Source organism: Nicotiana tabacum, chromosome 13 (assembly GCF_000715075.1).
Source record: "Nicotiana tabacum cultivar K326 chromosome 13, ASM71507v2, whole genome shotgun sequence".
NCBI classification, from domain to species: Eukaryota; Viridiplantae; Streptophyta; class Magnoliopsida; order Solanales; family Solanaceae; genus Nicotiana; species Nicotiana tabacum.
Genome location: NC_134092.1, coordinates 17,466,780 through 17,483,921, shown reverse-complemented (window position 1 = coordinate 17,483,921; position 17,142 = coordinate 17,466,780). Strand labels below are relative to the sequence as shown.

The 17,142-nt window shown below is 42.8% G+C and overlaps 1 protein-coding gene across 1 annotated transcript in view; it reads left to right on the top strand.

Moving 5' to 3' along the window:
* The window catches only part of LOC107767445 (uncharacterized), a 32,666-nt gene continuing 15,524 nt past the window's right edge, over positions 1 to 17,142 (top strand). The window contains exon 1 of the mRNA XM_075228645.1: positions 1 to 150. Coding sequence (XP_075084746.1) covers positions 1 to 150 — 150 coding nt within the window. The remainder of the gene's footprint in view (positions 151 to 17,142) is intronic.

Below are 17,142 nucleotides of genomic sequence, written 5' to 3'. Positions count from 1 at the left end.
ATGGACAGCCTAACCTCGAAGAAGGAAACCGTCCAAATGCAATTGGAGTCAGTCGAGACCCAGCTCCAAGCAGCAAAAGAGAAGGCCTCAGTGCAGGTCGAGAAAATCAAAGAACTTCAGTCTCAGTTGGGTTTGGCCATTTCTGATAAGGCAAGCTAGGCCAACGAACTCAAAGTGGCCAGATCTGAGATGGTCGTGGCCAACACAAAAGCTGATGCTAAAGTGGCGCAGTTTAGGGTCGACGTCGAGGCCATCCAGGCCAAGGGCATGGTGGATCATGCAAAATGGCAAGCTCGAAAGCTCTCGAGAGAGTTCATGCCTAGGGCGTCGATATTACGGTTGAGATCGAAAATGCCAAAGCAGAGGAAGTTAGGGCCCGTAGGCAGGCCTTCCCTGAGGAAGACTCTGATAGCTCAAGTGAATCCGAAGACGGAGAAAATCCCGAGGATGGAGATGCAACCTCTGATGAAGACCAAGCCACTTAGGACTTTATGTTTTTTTGTTTTTCTTTTGCATTTTTTCTGAGGCCGTTTTTGGCCGTTGTAAATTTTCGTATTAGGCCGATTTGGCCTTTGTAAAAAAACTATTGTATATAAATATAAGGCTTTTCTTTCCCTTTCGGCAATCATATTTTTCCTTTGCTTTGTTATTTGTGTTTACAAAGATTGAAATGCCTTATCATGAAACAATAAGGTTGAGTTCGAGGGTTCGAACAAATCTTGCCTTTACTGTCTTTCTGGGTTGAGTCGTTATTGGAGTTTGATGTTACCAAAGTTTTTCCCTGAAAACATCTTAAGTTTAAGACTTTGCCAATGGTAGCCTTTAGAGTCGGTTATGAAAGAATTTTCTCTTTTTCGAAGGCCTATTTTTGTTACGAATTTCGGACGTCTCCGAGCCGTGTTCAATTAGCCGTAGCCTTTTAGTTCGGGAGCTACTCATTAGACTTTTTCCCCATTTTATCTGGGCTTGCCCGAGATAATAATCCCCGAGTGGGGTGGCCGTGACCTTTAAAAATTGGGGAGTTGCCTATTAGGTCTTTTTCTCCCGAGGTCCGATGACTTGGGATGTTTAAGTCGGACGGCAGTCCCCGAGTGAGGGAGCGATCGTTCGTATTCCGGTTAAGTATTGCCCTTGGGCTTGTTATTTTCGGAAGTACGAAGCTCTTTAAGGAGGTGTAAAGAGGAAAAAAAATTTAAAACATAAGATGATTGCAAGAAAATTACTTCTCTTTATTCTCGATCGAAATAATCATACATGCGTACATGTTTTATGTCAAGGTTCGAACAATCTACGTGGGCACGACTTGTTTTGACCGTTTGGCCCTTACAATAAATTCTGTCTATCGAGACCTTCCCTTTATGAAGTCGTTTCCTTGCTGAAGTTAATATTCGAAGATGGTGCATATCCAAGGGTAGCCCACCAGTATTCGAGGTTGATTGCAAAGGAACCTCAGATATTGTTGAATTGATCTTTGGTGCCGATTCGCAATCGGGCTTGATTCTAAGTTAACACGATTCATTGTTGCCTCATTAAAAACCTCGCCAAAAAACCCATTTGGGACAAAATCGGTCTGAGGGAAAAAAAGTGCAACACGTGCCTTCACACCTAAAGACTTCGTGTCGTTCGCTGAAAAATCCATCATTGTTTCTTGTCGATCACCTGCAAGTGTTAATATGTAATAGAAAAGGAATGGAAAAGGGGATTACCTTAGCAGTAGTACCATTTTAGGTGAGATATGTTCCAATTGTTGGGTAGTTGTTCCCTATTCATTGTTTCGAGCTTGCAGGACCCTTTTTCGGTGACTTCGAGAATTTGGTACGGTCCTTCCCAATTCGGAGTCAATTTCCCTTCATTAGGATTTCGGATATTGAGAGTGACTTTCCTTAGCACTAAGTCCCCGACGTTAAAATATCGAAGATTGGCTCTTCGATTGTAGTATATTTTGATCCGTTGCTTTTGGGCGGCCAATCGGACGAGGGCGGTTTCACGCCTTTCATCCAATAGTTCTTGGCTCGTATTCATGGCTTCGTTATTTGATTCCTTTGTTGCATATCAGAACCAGATACTCGGCTTTCCGACTTCGACCGGTATTAGAGATTCAGTACCATAAACTAATGAGAATGGGGTAGCCCCGGTACTGGACTTCGAGGTTGTGCGGTATGCCCAAAGAACTTCTAGCAGAATTTCCTTCCACTTTCCTTTGGCGTCGGTTAGCCTCTTCTTAAGATTTTGGATGATGGTTTTGTTGGTCGATTCGGATTGCCGGTTCCCGCTAAGATGATAAGGTGTTGATAGGATTCTTTTGATCTTGTGATCCTTGAGAAATTTGGTTACTTTGTTGCCGATGAACTGTTTTCCGTTATCACACACAATTTCGGATGGCATTCCGAATCGACATATGATGTGACCCCAAATGAAGTCGATGACTTCCTTCTCCCTAACTTTCTCGAAGGCATGTGCTTCAACCCACTTAGAAAAATAATCAGTCATAAATAAAATAAATTAAGTTTTACCTGGTGCCCACAGAAGAGGGACAACGATGTGCATTCCCCACTTCATAAATGGCCGTGGTGATAAGACTGAATGGAGAAGTTCCTCGGGTTTGTGAATCACTGGCGCATGTCATTTGTCACATTTTTGAACAAACTCTTTCACATCTTTTTCCATGTTGATCCAGTAATAGCCGACTCTTATTATCTTTTGAACCAATGATTCGGCACCGGAATTATTTCTGCAAGTGCCCTCGTGAACTTCCATCAGAACATACTCGGTGTATCCCGGCCCCAGACATATCGCTAGTGGACTATCAAACATTCTTCTGAACAAGGTTCCATCTTCGGACAAGGTGAATCGAGCTCCCTTCGTGCGCGGGGCCCTCTATTCTTTTGGATCTGAGGGAAGCTTATCGTTTTTTAAATAATCTATGTATTTATTTCTCAAATCCTAAGTCAAGCTTGTGGAGTTTATCTCGGCGTGGCCTTCTTCGACTTCTGACCTCATGAGTTGCACGACTACCCCTGAATTGACCTCGTTGTCCTCAATCGATGACTTTAAGTTTGCGAGGGCGTCGACCTCACTATTATGATCTCGAGGCATATGTTGCAAAGTCCACTACTTAAATCGGTGCAAAATTACTTGTAACTTATCTAGGTATCTTTGCATCCGTTCTTCCCTAACTTCGAAGGTTTCGTTAACCCGATTCACCACGAGGAGGGAGTCGCATTTGGCTTCGATCACCTCCGCTCCCAAGGCTTTGGTTAATTCGAGACCTGCAATCATGGCCTCACATTCGGCCTCATTGTTAGTCAATTTTCCAGTTCTAATAGATTGCCTAACCACGTTGCTTGTGGGTGGTTTTAATACGATGCCGTGTCCGAACCCTTTAGCGTTCGAAGCACCGTCCTTTAAGAGGGTCCAGATTTTTGAGGACGTACCCGAGTTTACCAACAACTCTCTTTCAACCTCGAGTACTGGGGCCGGCGTGAAGTCAGCTACAAAGTCTGCCAAAATTTGAGACTTAATGACTGTTCAGGGTCGATATTCGATATCATATCTGCTGATTTCTGCGGCCCATTTGGCCAACCGCCCCAAAATCTCGGGTTTATGCATAATATTTTGAAGTGGATAAGTTGTTACAATACATATGTAGTGACATTGAAAGTACGGTTTTAGTTTCCTAGAGGTGCTTATTAAAGTGAGCTCCAACTTTTCTAGGTGGGGATACCTAGTTGCGGCTTCACCTAAGATCTGCCTAACGTAATAAATTGGAAATTGTGTACCTTGTTCTTCCTGGACTAGGACTCCGCTTACTACTATCTCTGATACTGTCAAATATAAGTACAACTGTTTGTCTTCCCTCGGAGTGTGAAGCAGCGGCGAGCTCGATAAGTAACGTTTAAGCTCTTCCAAGGCCTGCTGGCATTCTGAAGTCCATGTGAAGTTATTTTTCTTCTTCAATAACGAGAAATATCAATGGCTTTTAATGGAGGACCTCGAGATAAATCACCCCAGGGCAGTTTTGCGCCCAGTTAACCTCTGTACGTCATTTACGTTATCTACTACCATGATGTCCTTGATAGCTTTAATCTTAACGGAGTTGATCTTGATTCCTCGGTTGGACACCATGAATCCGAGAAATTTGCCTGACCCGACCCCGAACGCGCATTTTTTCGGGTTCAGCTTCATGTTATATTTCCTTAAGATATTGAAGGTCTCCTACAAATGCTTCAAGTGGTCCTCTGTTCGCAGGGACTTAACTAACATATCATCAATGTAAACTTCCATAGATTTCCCTATTTGTTCTTCGAACATCCGATTTACTAGACATTGGTACGTGGCACCATCATTTTTTAATCCAAATGGCATTACGTTATAGCAGTAAGTCCCATATCTAGTGATGAATGAGGTCTTCTCTTGATTGTCCGGGTTCATCTGTATTTGGTTATACCCAGAATAGGCATCAAGAAAACTGAAGATCTCGTGGCTGGTCGTGGCGTCGATCATGCGATCGATATTAAGCAAAGGGAAAGAATCTTTGGGGCATGCTTTATTTAGGTCTTTGTAATCTACACACATTCTAAGTTTGTTTCCTTTTTTAGGAACTACCACTATGTTTGCTAACCATTCGGGGTATTTCACTTCCTGGATGGACCCTATTTTAAGGAACTTGGTTACCTCGTTTTTGATGAAGGTGTGCTTGATCTCGGACTAGGGTCTTCTTTTCTGCTTCACCAGATGGAACTTCGAGTCCAAGCTTAGTTTATGGGTGGTGATTTCCGGTGGGATCCCTGTCATGTCGAGATGGGACCAAGCGAAACAATCCATGTTAGCTATAAGAAATTGAATAAGCTTTTTTTTGAGCTCGGGATTTAACCCAATGCCCAGGTATACCTTTCGTTCGGGCAGACGTCGATTAATATGATTTGCTCCAGCTCTTCGACCGTTGATTTGGTAGCGTCGGAGTCATCAGGGACTATGAAAGATCGAGGGACTCCATAATCATCATCTTCGTCAGTCCCTTATTTCTCTAGTTGGGTCGAGGCCGATGTTTGTGATTGCTAGTTGGCCTCATGTTTTCCCTTCGAATTTTACCCCTTCGTCGATGTGAGTGTCGATATCTGAATCACTTCGTGCAAATATTTCCTTTGCGGAGGATTGCTCCTCGTAGACTGTTTTGATTCCCTCTGGTGTTGGGAATTTTAGAACCTGGTGAAGGGTCGAGGGCACTACTCTCATGTTGTGGATCCATGGTCTCCCGAACAGGGCATTATACCTCATGTCTCCCTCGATCACATGGAACTTCGCCTCTTGGATCATCTCGGCCACATTTACTGGCAAATTTATCTTGCCCTTAGTGGTTTCACATGCCATGTTGAATTCGTTTAGCACTCGGGCCGCGGGCACGACTTGGTCTTGTAGACCGAGTTGTTCTACGACCCTCGATCGAATGATGTTGGCCAAACTACGTGGATCAAATAACATACGTTTAACTTGAGTCTTATTCATGAGTACATCTATTACCAGTGCCTCGTTATGGGGCTGTATGATTACTTCTGCGTCTTCGTCGTTGAAAGACAAGGTTCCTTTTGGTATGTAATCCTGAGCCCGAGATCGCTTCTCCCTTGTGATTGACACCTTAGTGCGTTTTAAAACTGGCCCTTGGGGAAGATCGATCCCTCCGACAATCATGTGAATAATATGTTGCGGTTCTTCTTGACCGTTTTGGTTGTCGAACTCTCTGTTTTTGAAATGATTCTTGGCCCGATCACTTAGAAACTCCTGAAGGTGCCATTCATTGAATAACCGGGCTACTTCTTCTCTCAACTGTCTGCAATCTTCCGTTCTGTGGCCGTGGGTGCCATGATACTTGCATACTTGATTGGGATTTCTTTGGGCTGGGTCAGTTTGCAGAGGTCGAGGCCATTTAGTATCCTTGATGTGTCCGGTAGCTGATACAATGGCGAATGCATCAACATTGAAGTTATATTCTGACAATCATGGGTGCTTTCTTAGGTCCGGTATGCCTGTCGAAACTATTCTTGCTCATGAGCCCTCGAGAGCTCTAGCCTCGATCATTTCTCCTTTTACCTCGTACGGAGTTGTGCCCAGGTCCGTTGCCCCTACGATCTCTATTATACGGCTGGTAACGATCCCTATTCGACCTTGGTTCTCGATCAATGTCCCTTTTGGTAACGGACCCGGAAGGATCCCCCAGCTGGTCGTCTTCAACTCTAATCTTCGATTGATATCGATTAGGTACATCGGCCCAGGTAACGGCCGGGTACTCAATCAAGTTCTGCTTCAACTGTTGTGAAGCCACTGAGCTTCGTTCATTTAGTCCTTGAGTGAAAGCTTGAACGACCCAATCACCGGCAATCGGTGGTAGATCCATTCGTTCCATTTGAAACCGAGACACAAACTCTCTAAGCATCTCGTTATCTTTCTGCTTTACCTTGAAAAGGACTGACTTGTCTCGGCCTTTATGATTCCGGCATGTGCTTTTACAAAAGAATCTGCAAGCATGACAAAAGAATCGATAGAGTTAGGTGGTAAATTATGGTACCATATCATTGCTCCCTTTGACAGGGTTTTCCCAAATTTCTTTAGTAACACGGATTCGATCTCTTCGTTCTCTAGATCATTCCCTTTAATCGCACACGTGTAGGAGGTGACATGCTCGTTGGGGCCGGTCGTTCCATTATACTTGAGAATTTTGAGCATGCAAAACTTCTTGGGGATCGGTTTGGGAGCCGCACTCGGGGGGAAGGGCTTTTGTACGAACCTTTTGGAATCCAAACTCTTCAATATTGGTAGTGCCCCCGGGATCTGATCAACCCTGGAGTTATAAGTTTCCACCTTCTTGTCGTTTTCTTCAATCTTCTTTTCCCCCGATTCAACTCGCTTTGTTAGTTCCTCGAGCATCTTCATGATTGCGGGATCTGTCCTCGATTCATTTCCGTTCAATTTCATTGACACCTGTTCGACCCTGCGAACAGCTTCCTGGGATGGCTTGGGCTCGACCCTGCTTGGTGCATGGTTCTGGTTTCGGAGTTATGCTATCGCGGCTTGTTGAGCCTGCACTATCTCGAAGATCATCCGAAGGCTGATTCTGCCTTCTTGACCGCCATGTATGCTCTGAGCGGCTGATCGAACATCCCTGCGGGCGCTATTCTCGGGATCGACGACCAAATTTTCATTAATGGCTACATGGAGCTGACGTCGATTGAATCTATTGTCGGAACTCCATCGAGACCAATTGGAGGTACGCCGTTCCCTGGTGCTATGTTGTCATTTACATCATGGTGACCGAAGCCATTGTCCACGTGTACGGGCGCTGTCTGAAAGTTCAACATGCTGATCCTAGAATCAAAGATACTCACAAGAACAAGTATAAAATAGTGTGTGTTATGAGGGTTAGTACCAGGCAATCACTATTATCCTTAGCCCCACGGTGGACGCCGATTTTCATTCAAGATTAGTAGTTGCACTTTATGACTTCTCGCAACATAACTATTTACCCGAAAAATGGATAGCAATTGAGTTTATACACGATTTTAAGGATACGTGATATAACTTGACACAAATTGAGAAAATATATATATTAATATTGAAATTAACTGTAAAAGAAATAAATGCAAACCAAATGAATCAATTAGCCTCGGCCCTCAAGTTCGATCACCCTCAAACCAAGTGGAGAATAAACTGATACAAGAATAAAATAACTAGATATTAAAAACCAGAAGAAAGGCAGTGTATTGCTTTTTATTGCGTAAAAATATCCTAGCCCTACAAATGATCAGACCTCCTTTATATAGTAGGGAAGTTCTACTCTTGATATAATTCTAAATATAGTAAGAAATCTCATGATAGGTTAATTAATTGGCCTTTCCTTGATATGCGCCGGGATTTTCGCCGTGATTCTCGCCCAATTGCGGATATTTCAGCTTTTTATTTTTTGTCTCGATAAGCTTCCCTCGGTCTCTCTCGATCTCTATTTTGTTCGGTCTCGATCTTGGACGGTCCCGATTTCGATCGGTCTCTAGGTTACGAGCTCTGAACTCAAACCTCACATCACAGTTCGATATTACACGAGTTCGAATCTTGTCCTATTATGTTCCAATCTCGATTAGTCATACGAAAGACAATCTTGATTTTGACCGTATACAATAACATTCTCAGGTTCTAAGAGACCCCGAGAATGTGACAACAGAGGAAACCAAGCACCGAATGGTGGAGTTCAAGAATGTTATATCCTCTATACATCTCGCTGTGCAGTTCTATATTCTTCAATCTTTTCTTGAGGTTGAACTCGATCTGCTTTGGCAAAAACCTATATCAGCAGATGTTGTGAAATATCATACGTCTACCATTTCTTGTACATTCATTAAAGGACTTACATGGAAATATCTAGCAATTTGTGGCGGAATCATGTCTAAATAGATACATTATTTCCTGTTAAAATTTGTTAGAATGGTCAATGAAAATCTGGCGATTACATATCGTGCAATGCTAAAGCCAGAAAATCTTACTTCTTCAGTTAGAGAAAAGCATGAAACTAGCAAGTTCCAATCTCATTTATAGCCTTTGAGTTGTATGGATCACTAGCCTAAGTTGGATAGGTGTGCATATAATGACAACTTGGGAAATGGTAGAAAGTTGTTGAACTTAACTTGCTTAGCAGAATTCAGAAAATAGAGGTTTTGCAAAGTTACTCCATACTTTGGTAGTGTGACCATTTTCTCTTATTATTTTTAATATTAATAGAATGCCTATGAGAGAAATACTATGTTGCCTATTTCTCGACGTATAATAATACTTTGACATAGTTAATAAAGGAAATTCAATTAGACAATATTGACCATAAGATCACTAAAACTTTGATTCGTGACACTACAATTTGAATTCTGACATCTTCATCATTATGTACACGAACCTCGATATATGACTATTATGCTCGTTAGGTTTCGTGAATGAGTGTGAATGCGAAATGCAAAAGACACCTTTTGAATTGAACATCTTCATCTCACTCTTTTATTATCTATAAATTTAGAGACTTGGCCTCATTTTTCATATATAGAAAATTTAAAAATTTCTCCCATCTTTTCTACATTGTTGCATTATTTTTTCCAAATAAACAAAGTGTCAAGTATGATTTGCTCCGTTTGTTGAGTTGCTGAAGTTCTGTGATTTGTAGTGCCGCTATCACAGAAAAGTTATTCCGTTCTATCCAGGGAGGAATTAATCCAAAACCTTGGGCAACAATGAGGGGATTAAATTCCTTAAGGACACACAAGCAACTTGCGATCTCGGAATTATTTTCTGTTTTGTTTATTGAACTAACATTGGTTTTGAACACAGTATTATCAACAAACTTAAGGAATTTAAATATTTTTATTCATTTATTCTATGGTAGGAATTAATTTTGGAAAACAAGAATGCACGTCGAGAACTTGGTTGAAATTTTAAAAAGGTTGTTCCAAGAAGAAAGAAGAAAAAGAAGGATCCAACTTCTCGTCATCGGTTTTGGTTTAAAACCAAATAGCATTGGGCAAGCAATTTAATTTGGCATGGGATTGCCATAGTGATTCAGAAAGGGAAGAAGCCCGGTAAACGTTATGTAATTACAGTGAATTGTCCGGATAAAACTTGCCTCGACTGTGATATTTGATATACTATTCTCGATTTTGGTCTCTACATTATCAAAGAAGTGAGCAAACAGAATGGCACCACCGACAAAGCATTATGATGCAATCTGTCTTGTGAATCGCTTGAAGATTTTATAACGTGACATTGGGGTTTTGACTAATTATTGCAATTAGTTCTCAAAGGAAGAAATCAAGAAATAGAACCCAAAAAGTACACTGTGTGTACTACACCAAAGTAAAGGGAATAATTTTTCAGGATAATATAAAACATTATCTGCTCATTCTATCAAAAGTTAGTGGAAGATGCCATTTTCTAAGGAAAAGTCAAAGTGTTTGGCTCCTCTTATTCACGTCAAGGAAGAAAGTTGCAACAGACAAGTCCAGGTTCTACTTTCTTTTTCCTACTCACTTTATTTATCTATCCTTTTTCTTTTCTTTTTTTTTTTTAAATTTTCCCAGGTTCTCTATGGGTGTTGCATTAATAGAAAAATGAGGGTCATCTTTCATGCAATACAAGGGTAAAGATTACCCTCCAAAAACAGGCATCGGTGGCGACAAAAATACAAGTGCACCTGCCCATACAATGCAAGAATACTAGATAACAAAAAAGTTCGCCTTGACATATTTGGTTCTAATACTCGGAGTTTGGCTTTTATCCATTTGAAAAGGACCCTTAGCTTCCTTAGGTAGCTGCTTTGTCACGACCCAAAACTTAGTCTGTCGTGATGACGTCTAACGTGGTACTAGGCAAGCCGACACCTCAAAACATTTCCAGCACTTTTAAATGAAAAATGCAATAACATAGGATTAAACAGTTAAAGCTCTCATAAACTGGATAGAAAGTCAAAACTCAATGCGGAAGTTCCCAAAAACTAGGGTGTCACTGAGTACATGAGCGTCTATGCAACACTAGTCTGAAAATACTGTCTATGAAAAACTGAAAGTAAATACATAAAGCTGAAAGATAGGGAGGGAGAGTCAAGGTCAGCAAACGCCGGGCAGCTACCTCGAAATTTTCGAATGATCAAGCTTCTGAGATAATCAACACCCACTGTGTCCGGAAATACCTGGATCTGCATACGAAGTGCAGGGTGTAGCGTGAGTACAACCAACTCAGTAAGTAACAAGACTATCTATATGGACTGAAAGTAGTGACGAACTTTACAGAGGCAATTCAATTACAAAGAATACAATACAGGAAAATAGACATGCTTTCAAGTTCGACATTTGAAACCAAAACAGTTAATTCATGTCAAGTTCAATTGAAACAGGATCTAGTATTTCTCAGAAACTACATGACAGTGATAAATGCCAGCTGAAGTACACAGTGATGAAATCAAGTGCACATTCTCAAAGTATCAGTCACTCAGTCCTCCCATCCACTCCAACCTCAACGTCACTCATTCCTCACAGTCACTCGGCACTTGCGCTCGGCACTCGCACTCGCACTCGCACTCAGTAAGTACCTGCACTCACTGGGGGTGTACAGACTCCGGAGGAGCTCCTTCAGCCCAAGCGTTATAACAAGCAAATTATGGCATAAATCAATAAAATATTCTGCGGCGCGCAGCCCGCTCCCATAAATATCTTCACAATAAAGCCTTCGGCCTCACTCAGTCATCAATCTTTCTAGTCTCTCGGGCTCTCAATAATCACGATAATCAGCCCTAACAACGATGACATAATGTATCAATAAAGAACAATTGAGACTGAGATATAATATGCAAGTAATACTGCAACTGAGTACAAAACAACAATTTAGCAGGTAATTCAACATGTAACACTACCTCTGTGGGCCCCTACAGTACCAACACATAGCCTAAATATGATTTCTAACATGATTTGCAGTTCAATTTCTATAACCCATAGAGAATATACGAATAACAACAGATTATTCAACTATATAGTTCCATGGAATTGACCAAGTCACAATTCCTACGGTGCACGCCCACACGCCCGTCACCTAGCATGTGCGTCACCTCAAAACCAATCACATGACACATAATACGGGGTTTTATACCCTCAGAACCAAATTTAGAACTGTTACTTACTTTAATTCGTGCAAATCTCTACTCCAACACGCCCTTGCCTCGCGATTCGGCCTCCAAATGCCTCGAATCTAGACAAAAGTAGTTCGATACAATCAACACGATCTAAAAGAATCAACTCCACAAGAAAATACTAAGTTATTAATCAAAAGTCAAAAGTTGACTCAAAAGTCGGCCCCCAAGCCCACGTCTCGAAATCCGATAAAAGTCATAAAATCCGAAAGCACATTCAACCACGAGTCCAACCATACCAATTTTTTAAAACCTGACACCAAATCGTCATTCAAATCTCCAAATTAAACTCTCCAAATCCCTAGCCTCAAACTCCCAAATTACACCTCAAAACCTCACAATCTAGGTGAAAAAATCAACGGGAAAATATAATTATTGAATGAATTAAACCACAAGTGACTTACGTCAAGAATCCCTTTGAAATCCCTCTCAAAAATCGCCTAAGCCCGAACTTCAAATGTCTAAAAATGAAGAAAATCTCGGAAACCCTCGAATTAAACACTGCCTAGTGCTTTCGCACATGCGGCCAAATATCCGCACCTGCAGAATCTTTTTTGCGAAAAATCCTCCGCTTATGCGGAAGTCACTTAAGTCTACAGGGTCCGCACCTGTGCTCCAAGTTTCGCACCTGCGGAAGCGCTTCTGCGGCCCATGATCCGCTTCTGCAAAGGCAGCCTACGCCCCTCTTCTCTGCATCTGCGGAACCTTGCTCGCAGCTGCGGATTAGTCCTCGCACATGAATCCTACCCAAGGACAGCCATCTTTGCACATGCGCAACATCAGCTGCACCTGCGGCCTAGACCCTCACAGGTGCGATCACACCAGAAGGCTCCCAGTTCTGCAATGTACTAAGTCTAATTTCGATTCGATAACCATCCGAAATCAACCCGAGGCCCCCAAGACCTCAACCAAACACACCAACAAGTCCTAAAACATGATACGAACTTATCCGATCCCTTAAATCACATCAAACAACATCAAAACACGAATCACACCCCAATTCAAGCGTAATGAAAACTAAGGCAATTCCAACTTCTACAAACGATGCCGAAACCTATCAAATCATGTCCGATTGCCCTCAAATTTTGTATACAAGTCACAAATGACACCACGGGCCTACTCCAACTCCCCGAGCCCCAATCCAATCCAGGTATCCACAAAATTCACTCTCGGTCAAACTTTCAAAATTCCAACTTTCGCCATTTCAAGCCTAATTCCACTACGGACCTCCAAATTACAATCCGGACACGCTCCTAAGTCCAAATAACCTAACGGAGCTAATGGAACTATCAAAACTCTATTCCAGATTCGTCTACATATAAGTCCACATCCGGTCAACCTTTTCAACTTAAGTTTTCTCCCTTAAGACCAAGTGTCTCAATTCATTTTGAAACCTCTCCGGTCTCGAACCAACTACCTTGGCAAGTCACATAACAACTGTAAAGTATAAAAATGAGAAGTAAATGGGGGAATATGGCTAAAACTCTCGAAATGACCGGTCGGGTCGTTACATCCTCCCCCTCTTAAACAAACGTTCGTCCTCGAACGGGTCTAGAAATGTACTTGGTGTCTCAAATAGGCATGGATATCTAATCTGCATCTCCCGCTTGGTCTCCCAAGTAGCCTCCTCAACTGGCTGACCTCTCTACTACACCTTCACTGAAGCTATGTCCTTTGGCCTCAACTTTAGAACATGCCGATCCAAAATGGCTACCGGCTCCACATCATAAGTTAAATCACCATCTAACTGAACCGTGCTGAAATCCAAAACATGAAACGGATCGCCGACATACTTTCGGAGCATAATAACATGAAATACTGGATGCACACTCGATAAATGAGGTGGCAAGGCAAGATTGTAAGCCACCTCTCCAATCCTCTGAAGTACCTCAAACGACCCAATATACCGAGGGCTCAACTTGCCTTTTTTTCCCGCACCTCATAACACCCTTCATGGGTGACATCTTGAGCAATACCTTATCCTCAACCAAAAAAGCAAAACCACGAACCTTCCTATCGGTGTAACTCTTCTGTCTAGGCTGCGTCGTGCGAAGCTATTCCTGAATCAATGTAACCTTATCCAAAGCATACCGAACCAAGTCAGTACCCAATAGCCTAGCCTCGCCGGGATCAAACCAACCCACTGTAGATCGACACCATCTCCCATACAAAGCCTCATATGGAGCCATTTGAATGCTCGACTAGTAGCTGTTGTTGTAGGCAAACTACGCGAGGGGCAGAAACGGATCCCAAGAATCCCCGAAATTAATGACACGAGCGCGTAGCATATCCTCCAATATCTGAATAGTGCGCTCTGACTGTCCATCCGTATGAGGGTGAAATGTTGTACTCAACTCCATCTGGGTCCCCAACTCACATTGCACTGCCCTCCAAAATTACGATATAAACAGCGTGCCCCGATCTGAAATGATGGACACCGACACACCGTAAAGGCGAATAATCTCGCGAATGTAAATCTCAACCAACCGCTCCAAAGAATTAGTCCCAACTGGAATGAAGTGTGCGGACTTGGTCAGCCGATCCACAATCACCCAAATAGCATTAAACTTCCTCGAAGTCCTTGGGAGCCCAACTACAAAATCCATGGTGATACACTCCCATTTCCACTCCAGAATCTCAAGCCTCTAAAGAAATCCACCCGGTCTGTGATGCTCATACTTCACCTGCTGACAGTTAAGACACCGTGCTACGAATCCCACTACATCCTTCTTCATTCTCCTCCACCAATAGTGCTACCTCAAATCATGGTACATCTTCACGGAACCCAGATGAATGGAATACCACGAATTGTGGGCCTCCTCAAGAAACAACTCATGTAACCCATGTACATTGGGGACACAAATCCAGCCCTGCATCCTCAACACCCCATCATCCCCAATAGTAACATCTTGGGCATCATCGTGCTGAAAGTCTTTAAGGACAAGAAAATGAGGATCATCATACTGGCGCTCTCTGATGCAATCAAATAAGGAAAACCGAGAAACTATACAAGCTAGAACCCGACTGGGCTCCGAAACATCTAATCTCATGAACTGGTTGGCCAAGGTCTGAACATCAAATGCAAGAGGCCTCTCACCAACAGGAATGATTGCAAGGCTAACTATACTCACCGCCTTCCTACTCAAGGCATCGGCCACCATATTGGTCTTCCCGGGATGATACAGAATGGTAATATCATAGTCCTTTAGCAGCTCCAACCATCGTCGCTGCCTCAAATTTAGATCCTTTTGTTTGAACAAGTGCTGGAGACTCCGATGATCCGTAAATACCTCACACGACACACCATAGAGATAATGCCTCCAAATATTCAATGCATGACCACCTCCAAATCATGAACATGGTAGTTCTTCTCCTGAGGCTTCAAATGACGCGAAGCATAAGCAATCACTCTACCCTCCTACATCAAGACACACCCAATACCGATCCGAGAAGCATCACAATATACTGTATAATTGCCTGAAACTAAAGGCAAAACTAGAACTTGAGCTGTGGTCAAGGCAGTCTTGAGCTTCTGAAAGCTCCCTTCACACTCATCTGACCACCTGAAATTAGTACCCTTCTGGGTCAATTTAGTCAAAGGCGATGCAATAGATGAGAAACCCTTCACAAAACGACGATAATAATCGGCCAAGCCGAGAAAGCTCACCATCTCAGTAGTTGAGGACGGCCTAGGCCAATTCTGAACCACCTCTATCTTCTTTGGATCCACCTGAATCCCCTTATTAGACACCACGTGCCCCAAAAACTCCACCGAACTAAGACCAAACTCACACTTGGAGAACTTGGTATAAATCTTCTCCTCCCACAATCGCTGTAACACAATCCCTATATATTGGGCATGCTCATACTAGCTACGAGAGTACACTAGGATATCATCAATGAATACTATAATAAACGAGTCGAGATAAGGCTGAAATACACTGTTCATTAGATGCATGAATGTTGTTGGGGCATTAGTCATCCCAAAAGACATCACAAAGAACTCATAATGACCATAACGAGTCCTGAATATTGTCTTTAGAATATCCGAGTCCCGAATCTTCAACTGGTGATACCCAGACCTTAAATCAATCGTAGAGAACACCCTCGCTCCCTGAATCTGGTTAAATAGATCATCAATAAGCGACAAAGGATACTTGTTCTTGATTGTAACTTTGTTCAACTGCCTATAGTCGATGCACATCCGCATAATACCATCCTTCTTCTTCACAAACAGAACCGGTGCACGTGCACCCCAAGGCGACACACTAGGCCTAATAAACCCCTTATCAAGAAGTTCCTGAAGTTGCTCTTTCAATTCCTTTAACTCAGACGGTGCCATATGATACGGTGGAATAGAAATGGGCTGAGTGCCCGGAACCAAGTCAATACCAAAGTCAGTATCCTTGTCGGGCAGCATGCCTGATAGGTCTACAGGAAACACATTCGAAATGTCTCGCACTACCGGAACAGAATCAATAGTGGGGGTATCAGCACCAACATCCCTCACAAAGGACAAATAAGATTAAAAACCTTTCCCAACCATTCGTTGAGCCTTCAAATATGAAATCACCCTGCTGGGAACATAATCTAGAGAACCTCTACACTCGATCATTGGCAAACATGGCATCGCCAACGTCATGGTCTTAGCGTGACAATCCAGCATAGCATGATATGGAGATAACCAATCCATACCCAAGATCACATCGAAATCAACCATACTAATCAATAAGAGATCGACTCTAGTCTCTAATCCCCCAATAGTCACTACACATGACCGATATACACGATCCACAACAATAGCATCGCCTACTAGCGTAGATACATAAACATATGAGACCATGGACTCATGGGGAATATCCAGATAATGATCAAAATATGATGATACATACAAATAAGTGGAACCAGGATCAAATAATACAGAAGCATCCCTATGGTATACTGAGACAATACCTGTGATCACTGCATATGAAGAAACAATATCTAGCATGACAGGAATAACATAGAATCGGGTGACCGCCACCTGATCGACCTCCCCCTCTAGGGTGACCTCTAGCTGCCTAGCCCCCACCCCGAGCTGCCTGGGCGGGTGGTGAAGTAACTGATGCAGAAGTTGCAGCCTGACTCCTTTGTTGTACTGAACCTCTCGGGCCACGAGGACACTATCGCCATATATGCCCAAACTCCCCGCATTTGAAGCAACTCCCCAGTGGTGGTGGTGGTGGGGACTGAAGGGGCCCCCGAGTACCAGGATAACTGCTAGATGGACCTGGCATAGATGAACCCTGAACCGATAGAGCATGGGACGAACTCTGAGCTGGAAGGGCACTGAGAGATGACTGACCCTGACGAGCACTCTATGAACTATGGCTGGATGATGCACCATGATGGATTGGACGGGCTATCTGAGCGTGTCTGTAAAGATGACCCCTGCTGTG